At 38.3% G+C, this 14,576-nt stretch overlaps 1 protein-coding gene across 3 annotated transcripts in view; it reads right to left on the reverse strand.

Moving 5' to 3' along the window:
- Window positions 1-2,470: 2,470 nt before the first annotated feature.
- The window catches only part of ATE1 (arginyltransferase 1), an 81,303-nt gene continuing 69,197 nt past the window's right edge, over window positions 2,471-14,576 (reverse strand). For all 3 annotated transcript variants that reach the window (XM_082052434.1, XM_082052433.1, XM_082052432.1), the window contains exon 12: window positions 2,471-5,548. In XM_082052434.1, coding sequence (XP_081908560.1) covers window positions 5,370-5,548 — 179 coding nt within the window. In that variant the 3' untranslated portion in view covers window positions 2,471-5,369. The remainder of the gene's footprint in view (window positions 5,549-14,576) is intronic.

A 14,576-nucleotide genomic window follows, 5' to 3' on the forward strand; every position in this document is an offset into this window, starting at 1 on the left:
ATCTATTTACATTCCTGTTTATTTTAATACTGTTAGAAAACAAAGGTCTCCCAAGATGAGCCTTAAATGTGCTATAAAATGCATACGGTAGATTAATTTATAGAATACTATTTATTTAGGAATCTACGGACCACAACTAGCACCTGAACACTATGTTTAGTATGAGTTGTTACTGTACATCTGTTTCTGTAAATGCATTTCAGCTTATACAACATATTTTGACACCATTATCTTTGTATTTAAGCAGTTCTATTCACAACATTTTCTGTTTATTAAGTGTTTGTATACTTGGCAACTTAGTCACTGTACTTTAAAAAAAAGAAAGATATAAAATGAGCTTATTATAATCAACCTAGCTGGTATACTCATTTTGTTAGCAGCTACGGTTCACATATTTGGTTGACACCATGTATAAAGGGTGTTATTTATTAATATACAATTTGTTTTCCACAGAGCACTTTTATTTCCCCAGTGAGACTAATCTCTGTCTCACAACTAAAGGCAAATCACATGGCTACTTACCTGTTAATGATCCTCTGACCAGGAGCCACCTTCGGTTCCCCTCTCTGTCACACAGGGTCACAGAATCACAGCATGTCAGGGTTTGGAAGGGACCTGGAAAGCTCATCCAGTGCAATCCCCCCATGGAGCAGGAACACCCAGATGAGGTTACACAGGAAGGTGTCCAGGCGGGTTGGAATGTCTGCAGAGAAGGAGACTCCACAACCCCCCTGGGCAGCCTGGGCCAGGCTCTGCCACCCTCACTGAGAAGAAGATTCTTCTCAAATTTAAGTGGAACCTCCTGTGTTCCAGTTTGAACCCATTACCCCTTGTCCTACCATTGGTTGTCACCGAGAAGAGCCTGGCTCCATCCTCCTGACACTCACCCTTTATATATCTGGAAACATTAATGAGGTCACCCCCCCTCAGTCTCCTCCAGCTCCAGAGCCCCAGCTCCCTCAGCCTTTCCTCACACGGGAGATGCTCCACTCCCTTCAGCATCTTGGTGGCTGCGCTGGACTCTCTCCAGCAGTTCCCTGTCCTGCTGGAACTGAGGGGCCACAACTGGACACAATATTCCAGGTGTGGTCTCCCCAGGGCAGAGTAGAGGGGCAGGAGAACCTCTCTGACCTACTGACCACCCCCCTTCTAATACACCCCAGGATGCCATTGGCCTTCCTGGCCACAAGGGCACAGTGCTGGCTCATGGTCATCCTGCTGCCCACCAGGGTTGGTCAACTCCAACCCTTCCTCAACCAAGGAGAACATCTCACCACCTTGCCCTCTGAAGGACAACCACAGAGTCAGGGCTTGGAAACTCTCCATCGCTTTGACTAACTTAAGAAAATAAACCATTTGGCAAGTGGAAACAATCATCTTGCTTTTTTTTTTTTTAATGCTCAGTATGTGAGATTATAAGTAAAAGGCTCTGAAGGTGCAGCTTTATAAATATATTGGGTACAATACGTGGCTGTGATGCTTCTGGAAATGCTGATGATTCCCCCAAAACATGGTGATGGTTTCTGCCCTAGATATTGTCTACACCCTTCCAAAAGCAGACGTTCCTCTAGCAGGACTGGGACAGAACAAGCAAGAAGAACCGTTAACAAACTCATGTCTGAAGGATTATCTGGGACAACTGGAATGAGAGGGAATTCAGAAATAAATGGCTGATCAGGCTGGTCACTTCAGAACAGTCACCCAGCACAGACATTAACGGAACTTCTGACTGATGGATGTAGACTCCAAAGGAGCAATGAAACAGAAAAAATAAATATTCTCAGCAGTACGATATGAAGGACAAAGCCTTGGAAACTGGGCGACCGCAAGCCTTGGCACACCGGGATTTTGAGCCCAGGTGGCATTTGGCTTCAACAAAAATCTCATTCATGGAATTACATGGAATTCTGCCCCTTTCAACGGGAAAACAAATCAGTTTTCGGTTACCTTTGTGCATGTAACCCAATTTCTGGGTTGCTTGTTTGGCTGTTTGCTTCAGATAAAGTATCTTTTCAACCAGCTGGAAATGGTATATAGCTTAACTAAAATAAACAGCTAGTACTATCTAGCCTCCATTTGTGAAAATTATTCTATTCTATTCTATTCTATTCTATTCTATTCTATTCTATTCTATTCTATTCTATTCTATTCTATTCTATTCTATTCTATTCTATTCTATTCTATTCTATTCTAATTCTATTCTATTCTAATTCTATTCTATTCTCAAAAGAACTACAAATTCTGTTTCAAACCATAAACTCTCCATTAATTTGTCTAAGCCAGAACTAAAATTTAGTTGTAAAATATGGGGATATGTTTGGAACTCAGAGGTATCCCTTCTAACCACTACTACTGTTTTTGACTCCCCTGATTCTGCTGAACACTTAGACAACCTCCAAGAGAATGAATTCCTACAAAGTAAGACAGAAGTCACACTTGTCGCTATTATTTACTTATAATAATTCACAGAGACTAGAAATAGATTTATTTTCTATAATTAGAAATCAAACAGGCCTGGTGAAAAGCAATTACAAACTCAACATGCAGGTTCTTTTGCATTTAGTGAAGTGTGTTGATGCTGAAAATAAGTAAGCTTCCCATTTATTTCCAATTAAAACAAAGAAAGGTATTTTTTAGCACTGGTCACAGATCTGCACTTTCTTACAACCATTTTATTCTCATTTATCAACAGACAAGGCAACCTTAGAGATTAAATCTCACAAATTAACTACACTGAAAAACCTCTTTCTTATAAAATAGGTTGCACTAAATTAAACATCTCTAAAGTCAACAATTCTCAGTGACAACATCTTATTAAATAAAATTGTAATAGTGGTGAATTTTCAGCTCCTCTGAAGTCAATCACAAAATTTACAGAACTTCATCCTCAGACTCTTCCATTTCTAAACCAGGGATAGAGGTATCAGTCCTGAAGAATATCGCACCAATTTCCTTCTAAAATAACATTGAAGAAGCGAGTCAAATCTCGACATACTACACCAGATGAACTCAATTTTTGACTTAATCTCAACATTGACTGTTTTTTTTAGATATACATATATTTTTTGAGTTCAGTAAGAGTTAGAAGCCCGGGTAGTGCTGCAGTTCCAGGGGAGGTCAGAAAGGAAAAGCACCATGTCAGAATTCACAGAAAACGGTCATTTACCTTTAGTGGTCACGCCAATCACAACTTCAAGCTGTACTCAATTTTCCATTTTATACTTACCTCACTTCTCTTTAACTGCAGCCTTTAAAAGATGCCCAAGAGAAACAGAGCATCATGTGAAAGTCCACTACGTATCTAGAAGGCAAATCAGTAACAAATCGCGGGCACAAAAGATCTCAGTGATGAGGGTGATGTTACATCTGCTCCCTTACAATTTAACAGAAACTTCTCCAGGAGCACAGCAAGAACCATCGTTAAATGGTTTTCATAATCTTTAAGATTTTGCAAGTCATACTAGAACTCCTCTGTGCCCATTAACTGATTTTATGTAATATATAATGTTTTTCTCATTTAGTTTGGTTTGAAGCCATATGGGCATGACCACTTTCCAACACATTGGGTAGGCAAAAAATGTTACATTATTTAACATTTCACTGAGTGACAAGAGTATTTTCTCCACAGAAAGGAACTCCTTATTATAATGTTCATAAGTCGCATTTAGTGATTCTCCCCTGACAATAGGTTTAGATAAGACATGGACAAACTACCTTGTTTGGTATACAGAAGCTTCTCTGTACCAGGCAAGAGACAAACACATACCAGATTTAATGCTGACAGACATAATTGATTTTGTTGCAGACTGGGAGTAGATCAATACAATAAATCCCCTTAATAAGACATAAAATTACTTTTTTAAATTACTGTTGAAGCTGTGCTGTCAATAATATTAAAATGATCGAACAGATAAGGAAAAAAGTTAAATCTGCAATGCACTTGAATCCCCAAATTCTTACATCTGGTTCCACATAAAAATCAACCATTAATATTATTGGCCAAGTGTTTAAAATTAAATCAAGCCCATGAATGACAAGAGATGTTACTCTCAGAGAGTAAAACTTCCCTGTCTGGGGAAAAACATCTACACATATATTCTTAAATAAGAATCTTTCTTCAATGTTTAACAAGAAAGTTCAACTTGATTCAAGGTGAATATGAGCTCCTGTTATCCAAGAAGATACACAAATGCATTGGTATCATTTCAATGTTGTGACAGGCTACTGAATTATACAACGGTGTTATTTCCCCAAATTCCTATAACTTGTATGACTTGGTAGGGACACAAACTACTAATGACAGCGTTCATATATAAGAAAATAAAGTGCTTTGATAAAGCATCACAACTTCCTGTGTTTCCAACAGAAGTATTTAGTAAAACATTATTAAAGATGTTAACCTGTGAGCTGCTGCACCATAAACAAAACACTTCAGTAAAAATGCAGAAATATGATATTTAAGTCTTCCCATACAATTCCGTAGAATAAAAATTGCAACAAAAGCCAGCAGTGGTACTTCAGGCCTTTTTTTTAGCATAGTTTTGAAATGTGCACTGAGGAGCTTCAGGGGAAACCTCCCAAGCTCTATTTCACATTAGCGATGTGCATTAAAATATCTGCTCTTTTTAGACAAAGGATAAGGCTTATACCAAAAAACCCACTGTGCCACCTGGCTGCATATCTTTGGTATACTTATAGTGCAACTATTCTCTTTCTTCTCTAAAGGGGAAAGTTTTCCAAAGCCCTGCATCATCAACTCCTACATTCACTAGGACCTCAGACACTAACTTACAGCTTTAAACAAATGAAGAATGTGCAGTGAAGATATTTTCCTCCTGGTTTTTAAATATACTATTGAAATAAAATTAAACCATGCCAGATTTCACGTTAGAAAGTAACAGCACATTTCAAATTCTCTTGCAAGAGTTTAGGAGCATACAAATGCGAGCATACATTTCATGGCAATTTTAAATGACAGATAGCCAAGGTGCTATTCAAAAATATTTGTAATTTAATTATTATTATTCTAGATTTAGTCAACCTTTGCCTCTACAAAAAAGACGCCTGTTTTTAATTTTGCTTAGATACTTTCAATTACTCAAAATGCACAGAAAGGCTAGAACTACTTAATTAAAATATATTGCAAGCATGTTTTTCTAAGCTTATATTGCTAAAGCCTTGCTGTATTATAAATTTTATTGGAGCTGGCCTTTAAACACAGTACCATGTATTCACACAAGCCTGGATATATACCTGCGTTTTGTACTGCTATTTGCGTAGACATACCAACACACAACTACAGTAGACACCATCCAGTGGCAGTGCAATAAAATGTAGCGCCATCAAAATGCCATTTAATGACTTTTTTTTCAACTCCTAAACAACAACATCCTTTCTGAACAGGTCTGGCCAACCAAACTTGCGTATTGCTGAACGCTGGCTTCGTCGCTTGGCCCCTTCCTTCTTTTCTTGTACACGCTGTAAGGCATCACGATTCTCTTGTGAAGTACCCTCACCCTACCCAGCTCTTTAATACGACCTTCATCAACTGCAAAAGAAGCAGAGAACACAAAAAATTAGTTATGCATATTGTCCATATGATCTTAATTTATGCAACGAACTTCAATATGCGTAATGAAAACTGTATGAAGCGATAAAATTAATCTGCGGATGAAAGCAGAGCTGATCTACAGAGCTGTCTTCTTGAATCATGGCTGCAAACAAATCCTAGATTGCAAAGCAATTGTATTTGTGGTGTGTGAAAAAATAAATCACGCATCGCACATTTCTAATGGTGACATATAGCATTTCTGAAAATACCTCTCTTGTTGTATTTTAAAATTCACGTTCGTTTGATGCTCGCTGGAGGCCACTTCCAGAAGTGAAACTCTATCTGGGAAATACTTCCAAACACAACTAACGAGATTTGCTGTTAATGCCATATTGCACTTAATTCCTACACCACTTGCAAACCCACCAGCAAGAAGCACTCCCCCAATTGTGAAAAGTGCATTGACAGCAACAAGAAGCCTCTGCACTGTTTGCCTCAGGTAAGCATCAGGCAATAAAATACCTCCTTCCCAGGTAAAACTCCCTGGCCCTCCAGCCCCCATCTTTTTTCCCCTCATTTATACTGGTTCCTGAGTTTTCCTAGTAGAACAAAGTTAAACAAACGTCCTTAATTCAAGTCTGAGCGCCGAGCTCTGCAGTGCAAGCGCTAGTTGGGTGGGCATGACATAATTCCTCAAGCTTTCAAAGATACACACACCATAGTTGAATGTTGTTAACCTCACCTACAGACCCCTTGTGACTTAACTGAACCAGAATCATGCACATAAGAGCATCGTGGAACAAGTTAAAACTTCCTTATTTTAATGATGACGCTACTATTGCTGAATAATAACATTATATAGCCGCTGCCTGTCAGAAAAATCTGCTCTGCAGTGCTAGACGACTCTAAAGAATGTGAGAGAACACACCACGTGGCCAAGGCCATTGAAGGATAAATTCATAAAATTATTATAAAACATCAGTAAAAGAAATTTTGGACTTTTTCTGAACTTTAGGTTTAAAAAGCCACCAATGTAAGAGTCAACTTACACACAGAAGCTGAAATAAGAGTTTGAGAATAGAACCATATAAATTCAAACAGTAAGAGAGATGCTCACTAGAACATCAGCATCTGGGCACATAAAGTACTCGAAGATTCAACCTTTTTTCAGCATGAAGATATTATTCTGACTGACAAGACAGCACAGATAAGTAAAATTGTTAACTTTAACTATTGCATGAACCTGCCCCAAATTAAAATATTTTGTAAGTTCATGTGCTTATTTTAAGTTAGAACACTGAGGGCTCCTTGAAGAGAAGATGGTGGTACCCACCCAACATCACTCCCCACCTACAGCACCCACAATGAAACCCTCTGCTGATCATCAGTTGACTCAAAATCAAACCAACTGCTGCGGAAAATCAGATCAGTTGAACTGCTACTTCATAGGCAAAAATAGTTTTTATTTATAAGAAAATAAACAGAGAGAGAACTTTTTCAGCAAGTTTCACGAATGACAATAGACGCAAAGCACACAAGATATAACACCAGCTCTGGGAAGCAAGTCACCAAGTCCTGCCTTATTTTCTCATTTACGTACCTGAAGCTCACTAGACTTGGCCCAGGTAAGCTAAACAACTTGTCTGGAAGGATCTGAAGAAATCTATAAGACAAATCTCTCTATTCAAATGTAGTCCTTACTATAGAAAAACTTAATACTCTTAATGCTTTATTAAAGACAAAGGAGGTCATTAAACGCTTTCCTTTGCAGGACATTCTTAAGACCCTGTCCTTATTCATCCACAGAAATGCCTTATAAATGTTTTCCTGCCAATTGCCTGAATTTAGTATGTGAAACTTAACAAAGTCTGCTTTACAAAGTTGAAAATGACTTCATTACTTTTATCTGTGTTTTGATTCATGACATGAAAGCACAATGTATTTCTTAAGACTTAACTAGGAAAATGTGGTTCGAAGGAAGAAAATCTGAATAGTACTTGCTAAGATTGCATTCTCCACTAATTATTGTTGGCAATTGCTTTAGATAAACACTCACGTCAAAAACATTTTATGGCTTTCTCTCCGTCTTTGAAATCCATTTGGTTTTTGATGTGTGGCCAACACCTTTCTGATATCCCAAGAGGTTGTTATTCCTACCAGCCCTACCGCCTCTTCTATTACATCCTCATCCTTTCTCAGAGTTCACCAAGGAAAAATTTGCAAGTTTAGCTTCTGGAGGTGACACAAGTGTAAAGTTATTTTAACTTCTTAAATTCCAAAGTTTATATTTACTGCACCTCTAGGCTGACTGTAATTTTGTGCCCTGAAATGGATTTAGGCCAAGCCTAGCCTCCATAGTCTCACGCCAAAAGCCCTTTCAAAGCTGTTCACTACTCACTGCTGATACTCTTTCAAGTAACACTGACGCACAATACTCTGGATGAGTTCATCTTTTGGCTCGTAGCGTTCCTGGCCTGCAGATTCAGTTTCTTACAGTAACTGAACTTACCGTACCTTCAGTTTCACTACAGCCTCACTGGCTCAGCTGAACTCGGTTCTTATTGCTCAGCATATGTTTTTATACACTTACTTCACTTTTATGAACCACACCAAGTGTGGTCAGTGCATTACCCTTCTTGCACACTCGTTCTAGCTCTACAGCCACACGAAACTGCTATGATGACAAAGGGTTCTAGGAAATTTGCTAAGCGCTGCATTTTTTACCATTTATTTATTTCTGTGCATCCTCTCCAGACATGTCTGGAAACACTTTATCACTTGAGATGACTGGATTTGGTGGAAGCAGTTCTATCAACAAAGACGGTACAACACTGCTAATATCCTTTTGACTTCCCGGGACTTTGCCTTTGTATCTGTGAAAATTACCTTCTCATGGAGCTGTTGAGTAATTGGAGTCTATAGAAGAGACACTGTCACTTCACATGTAAAACATACAAGGTTTTACCCCGTAATTCAGTTACATGTATCAAGATTGTTTGGAGACTAGATACATAAAAACCCTAAACTTCAGAAAAACCAATTCTGTAGGTTGAAAGTACCTGTTGTTTTAGGAAACTGAGCAAGCGAGATGCCAGATGTCTGTCTTTACAGAAGTATCATCCTGTAAGTCTCAAAGCTAAGAATACGTCTGAATTCTTGTTGAATAAATAAGCTGTCACTTCTTTCTCTTCTCCCCTTCGGTCCTAAACCATAAAATTATTTATATAGCATTCACCTATTGAAATTTGAATATAGGTGAGATTTCATATATAATTCAGCCTTGCCACTGTGATGCCATAAAAAATTGCAAAGATTGCAAATAGGTGTTAAAATTCTTTGTTCCCAGCCCCGTATCACTATTAAATGCAACTCATACATAGATTTATTTTCTAAAAAAACCCAAAAACATATCAGATCTGTTGCTAAGTATCAGTAAAAAACAAAGCACAAAGCAGAAGGGATCTAAGACTCTCTATACAATGGTTTGTCTTGGTAGATAGGAGGCACATACTGGTTTGATTTCTTGGCGCAGCTACACACCCACACGCATCTTCATCAAAGATTGTCGAGAGACACTGCATAATAAGCTCAAAGAAAGAGCCGTGGTCTTCAGAGGCAGCCCCAGAAATACTTTTATACTCAAGAGACCAGGAGGAATGAGAAGAGCAGGAACCCTGACACACTCCCATTAAATTCTGCTTTTATTTCTTTGCGCAACCCAAACCAACTTCCCCCCAAAACTGCGACTTCCCTCCTGAAACCAAAACACGAGTTTCAAATCCTGATATGGGTTCCTGCTGAAATACCAACGTGAAATAAGGCAGAGGAATTATTTTACCATTTCTATTCACGGCAATAGCATCGGCGTGCATTTACACAGAAATTCAATGTTTCGCGTTCTGAATTTTTTGCCACAGGTAGGAATTGATTAGCACTTTTATAAAATTATATTGGGAAGCCAACACCCAAATATTTTTATTCTCTGGGCACATTAATCTTTATTATTACTACCTAACACAAGCTGAAGTGCAAACCAGCTACATCTGGTCAGAGAGCCGGGCAGGCACGTGCGAAGCCGCATCCCCACACAGGCGCAGAGCCAACATCGCGATGAAAACAGCGCGATGGTTCAAAGGCTTTTGGAGCAAACTGTTGCTAAACCAGCTTTTCAGGGGCGGCCGATTTGGGTCAAAGCTGGTTTTGATCAATAGCGATGTGGAAAGCCGGGTTGGAGCGGCGGCGCTCGGAGCCGCGTGCAATGGGTGTGATGGGTTCCCTCCTCCCTCTGGATATTCCACATGGACATGGCATTTGTAATTTGTCAGGGGATAATCTAGAAATGCGAGCAAGCTAACTTTTTTTTTAATCTTATTTTTCCATCTACAGGAAAATTAGTGAAGAAATAATTAAAAATAAGCAACAAATTTATTGACTTTCTTATTTTTTAAACAGGGAAAAGGACAAGTGCCAATTTTCAGGAAAAAAACTCACATCAGTCACAGGGAAATATTTCTTACGTTTTCTGTAAAGAGTGGATTCAGAATTAGATTAGTAAGAAGCCTTACTGAGGTCTGGTATTTCTAATTCAAAAAAGAAACGTGGCAATCCTGCTAAACTCCGAAATGATGCTGTTTCTGATCAAAGGTTTCGGTTTCCTTAAATGATACTTAAAAACCTTCTGGAACAAAGAAAGTACTTGACCATCTTCAGTTTGTGCTACACAGAGAACCTGGACTTCTTTTTCTCCATAGCAGGATGAAACAGCAGAAGAAAGAAAGTGAACAGGCAAAGAGCCAGTCCTAATTCAACACTCAACATGAACTGAAACCTGTGATTCCCTTTGAAAGCTGTCTTTGAAGGACACTCCCACGTAAATAACTCCTATTATAAACTGGTATCCATTTTGCTTAAAACTGGAATCTTAGAAAAACTATTTTTACCTCTAAGCATTAAATCCACAGGAAAAATAAAGTATCAAGATTAACGCTTGACAACTGTAACTTTGAGACTGACCAACTTTGGTTTTGTTGCAAGTTGGTTTTGGTGTTTAATTTTCCATTTTGAAGTAGTGAGGACTTGCATCGTTGTAAAAGATGAACACTGTTCACGTTTCCCAAATCCAACTAAAATAACGTGCAAAATTCAATTTACAAGGAGTTAAAAGGTTTCATGATACCCAAGCTTTCAAACCAGGTGTAAAAATGATCAAAAGCAGCACCCATCCATTGCTGGTTACGCTACAGCAATGTTCATTTTTTGGAGAAACACTACAGCCTTGTTGAAAAAGCCACATCTGGTTTACATGACCTTGTCATAGTTAATGATCAATGATTTTAAAACAAAGACATTTTAAAAGTTAAAAGGAAGAAACAAACTAACATTTCAAATTTTATGACTGAAATATAGGAGATATGAATTACTGGAAATAGAAAATGTTTCTACCTCAATCAGAAGTGTAATGTATCTGACCTTTGAATTTAAGCTCATTTATTACAAAATTTAAAGTATTATTTCTTTTCCTTCACCAGCAAAGCATACAAAGTCGTCCTCAAAAGTGAAATAGACAATACACAGTGACAAAAGAAGCAACGCCCATTAGCAGCAATATTTCTATAAAACAGTTGAAATGTGTTTTTTCTCATGTTGCTTCATTCATCCTAGACTCATACATTAAGAAATATTAAAGACTTGTATGCCTTGGGGTATAAAAATACTAACTTGAACCAAAATAAGAGTACAGTTAAAATGAAGCATAAACAACAAGTACAATTCAATGAAAAGAATTCTTAATTAAAACCAGAAAGCACAAGTCACAAAGGAAGTACAGTAATATACTCTCAATCAGCCAACTCTCTGCAGTTACTCTAACAAGAAAAAAAAATAGGAACTTTTGAAATAATTGTTCAAAAAGAGAATGTTTCTAAGGAGAAAAATGCATCTTATCTAACTATTGTCATGAAGACAGAAGAAAACACAGTTTTAAAAGTATAACTTAAAGGGAACCTTAAAATGGGTGAAGATGGGAAGCTGCAATGAGGGTAAATCCTAAAACCATCTTCCATACAGAACATTTTCGGCTCCGTGCCTGAAATCATACGGCTGGTTTATGATTTGCAATTCAATCTGGAGAAGCAAGCAGCCTAATCACCCGACAAACGCGTTCAGAATCCGCTCCCCCTGCTGCGCCGCGCGGAAACAATAACTCATTGTGTTTTGACTCTTATTATTCTAGTAGTAAACATGAATAGGGGCCAATGGAAAACATTTCCTGGGAATACAGGAGTTCAGAGCAGCTCTCGTTTTCAGCTGTAATTCACAGGAATTAAGCAAAGGCTCCTGGTTTACCTGGAAATACAATCTTTTGCCTAATGGTAAAATATAAATATGGTCCACTGGTGTGGACACATTTGAAAGAGATGCACATAAAAGAATAAGTATAAAATCCCGGTTTATTTATGAGGAGCTCTCATAGAATAGAATTATTCTAACCTACCTCAGTTTATTATCCTGAAATATGGTGCCTGAGCTTATTGAGACTTACTGACTGAGAAATGGCTACCGAAGGCTGGGTTTAAATGGTCTTGATACTTCTCCAAGGACTTGCTTTCCAGGGATGAACTATAAAAACAAAAGCTACCAGGTGAAATGTTACTTAAATGAAACTGAACGACTGCTTACCCAAAACCAGCATCCAGTGCCTCCAAGTCAAGACACTTAGACAAAAAAACAAACAAAGGAATATAATCCAGTAGATGGCAAGTGGACAAAGATAACTATTTCACTTTTAGATGCTTTTCCAGAAGACAAAATGAACCAGCCGATTCTTTTGAAGTTGTATCTCTGACACTATTCTTGATGACTTCAGATATGAGAAATGAGAATGTGAATTGCCAATGAAGAATATTAACTCCATATCCAGGAGGCTTTGGTGTTTGTTTTGTTTTGTTTTCTTGTTTTTAATACCCTTCCTTTTTGGTACAGCTCGGATTTAACTGCAGGAACACTGAGACACCAGCTCTGTACATGTGCCTGCTGACTGTCCCCAAACTCTTCTGTGGCTGCAGATCCAGGTTTTGCAGATCCAAACTAGTTAGGACAAAGTTTTGCAAGCTCACTCAAGCCACAATTCATTTTTGCTGGACTCTGCAGGCATTTCTGGTGCCCAGTTCTGATCACACTGGGTTCTGGGGAGGATTATTTGCTCTGGGTCAGCATTGATGAGCCTGCCCAAGCTCTCTCCTGCATGTCTCTGTGTTTCTCAGAACCTCCATTAGCTGAGTTTTTCTGTTCTTCAAAGTACCTGAGGCATTCAGAACAACACGGGAATGTTCAGTATTTTGAGCTGCTCCTTTCTCTTTAGAGACAGAAGGGAAAATCACAGTGAAAATCCAACACGCACTTGGAAACAGGACACGAAAGTAAATCTCTAGTTCAGTTGCTAACAGGGAATTAAACCAGCACACGTATCTTTCCAGAGAGTTTAGCAAGGTATCTGTCATCTCAAGATCATCATCAAAAGTGACTCAGTTACTGTTGGGAGAGACACATTAAACATGCCATTAAATCTGTGAATTAAAGGCTGAGAATACTAAATGTAGGGACGCACCTTAAATAGAAAAGACGAGGGATGGAAAGCAACTGCCACACAAGCACTTCCTATTAGAGATTAATGAAATATTTCATTCCTCATGAAAAGCATTACTAAATATTTTTCTTAGATAAACACAGAATGCTTACCTGATTACTAACTCCAGTAGAACTTTAGAACTAGGAACAACACTGACATCTCAAACAGAATTGGTTATTCCATCTATTTCCTGAACATATTTTACATTAAAAAAAACCCAGAAACGCTGCATAAACTGCATTTACCCAAGAAGCCAAATACTCAACTTCAAAAAAATCAGTGATTTTCTAACTACAAAGTGGCACAGATGAGTCAATCTCTGGTTTGTAGCACAAACAGTGACCTAAAACAATGTACTGACCTTCACACCTGGGTGAGAGCAAAAAGCGACCGGCCATCCCACTATCTGGAATTCTGCAAATTCCACTGATTGCAAAGCTGAGATTTATGACATGTCAAAGTGTTTCAGACTTTATTTTTCATGTCAAATAATTTTACAAGGCCTAACAATGAGGATTTTTGCCTCATTTTATATATTTTAGAGTAATTTTGCTCAAATTGAGAAAACACACGTTGTAACTTTAATAGGCCACCATCACCCTCTGGAAAATAAACTTGCATTCAACAAATTTAAAAAAATTGTGGCTGAGATAGAAATATTAATTAAAACAAAGGGAATTTTAGAAATTCTGGTGTTGTGGGGTTTTTTGTTTGGTAGGAGAAGAAGGGAGGAGAAGAAAGAAAGGAGGAGAAGAAAGAAAGGAGGAGAAGAAAGAAAGGAGGAGAAGAAAGGAGGAGAAGAAAAGAAAGAAAGGAGGAGGAGAACAAAGGAGGAGAAGAAAGAAAGAAAGGAGGAAAAGAAAGAAAAGGAGAGAAACAAACAAAAAAAACAACAAGCCAAAACCAAATATAAGAGTCAAGCTGAGAATTACAAATGCAAGTGTTTCCATGAAACAGGCAAAACTGAAGCAATTGGCGGTAGCTTATCAGCAAAATAAATCAGATTACAGCAATCAATTTACTGGCTAAATTAATTAAAATGTGGAATCAATTATGTTGCATGCGAAAAGTCGGGATGATGTCAGCAGAGCGGAGAGTAAACAAGTGCTGAGGCCCGAGGATGGTTATGGAAGGTCTGACCCTGCACCAAACTCACCGCGGCGGCTGGTGCCACGTGGCTGAGCCGGGACTCGTGACATCCCTGTGGTGTCCCCTCCACATCTGCTCCGTGTCTGCCCCTAATTACAGCTTTTAACTTTTATCACATTTAGAAACTAATCCCATATGCTAGTTCTCCTCGGCATGAAATAAATCTGCGTGATGGCTCTACTTATCCACGTTATTTAATTTTTAATTTCTGTTCTTGTGTCTCTAACACCTTCTGAATATGGAAAATGA

This window comes from Streptopelia decaocto, assembly GCF_964273445.1.
Source record: "Streptopelia decaocto genome assembly, chromosome: 5".
In the NCBI taxonomy this organism is placed as follows: domain Eukaryota; kingdom Metazoa; phylum Chordata; class Aves; order Columbiformes; family Columbidae; genus Streptopelia; species Streptopelia decaocto.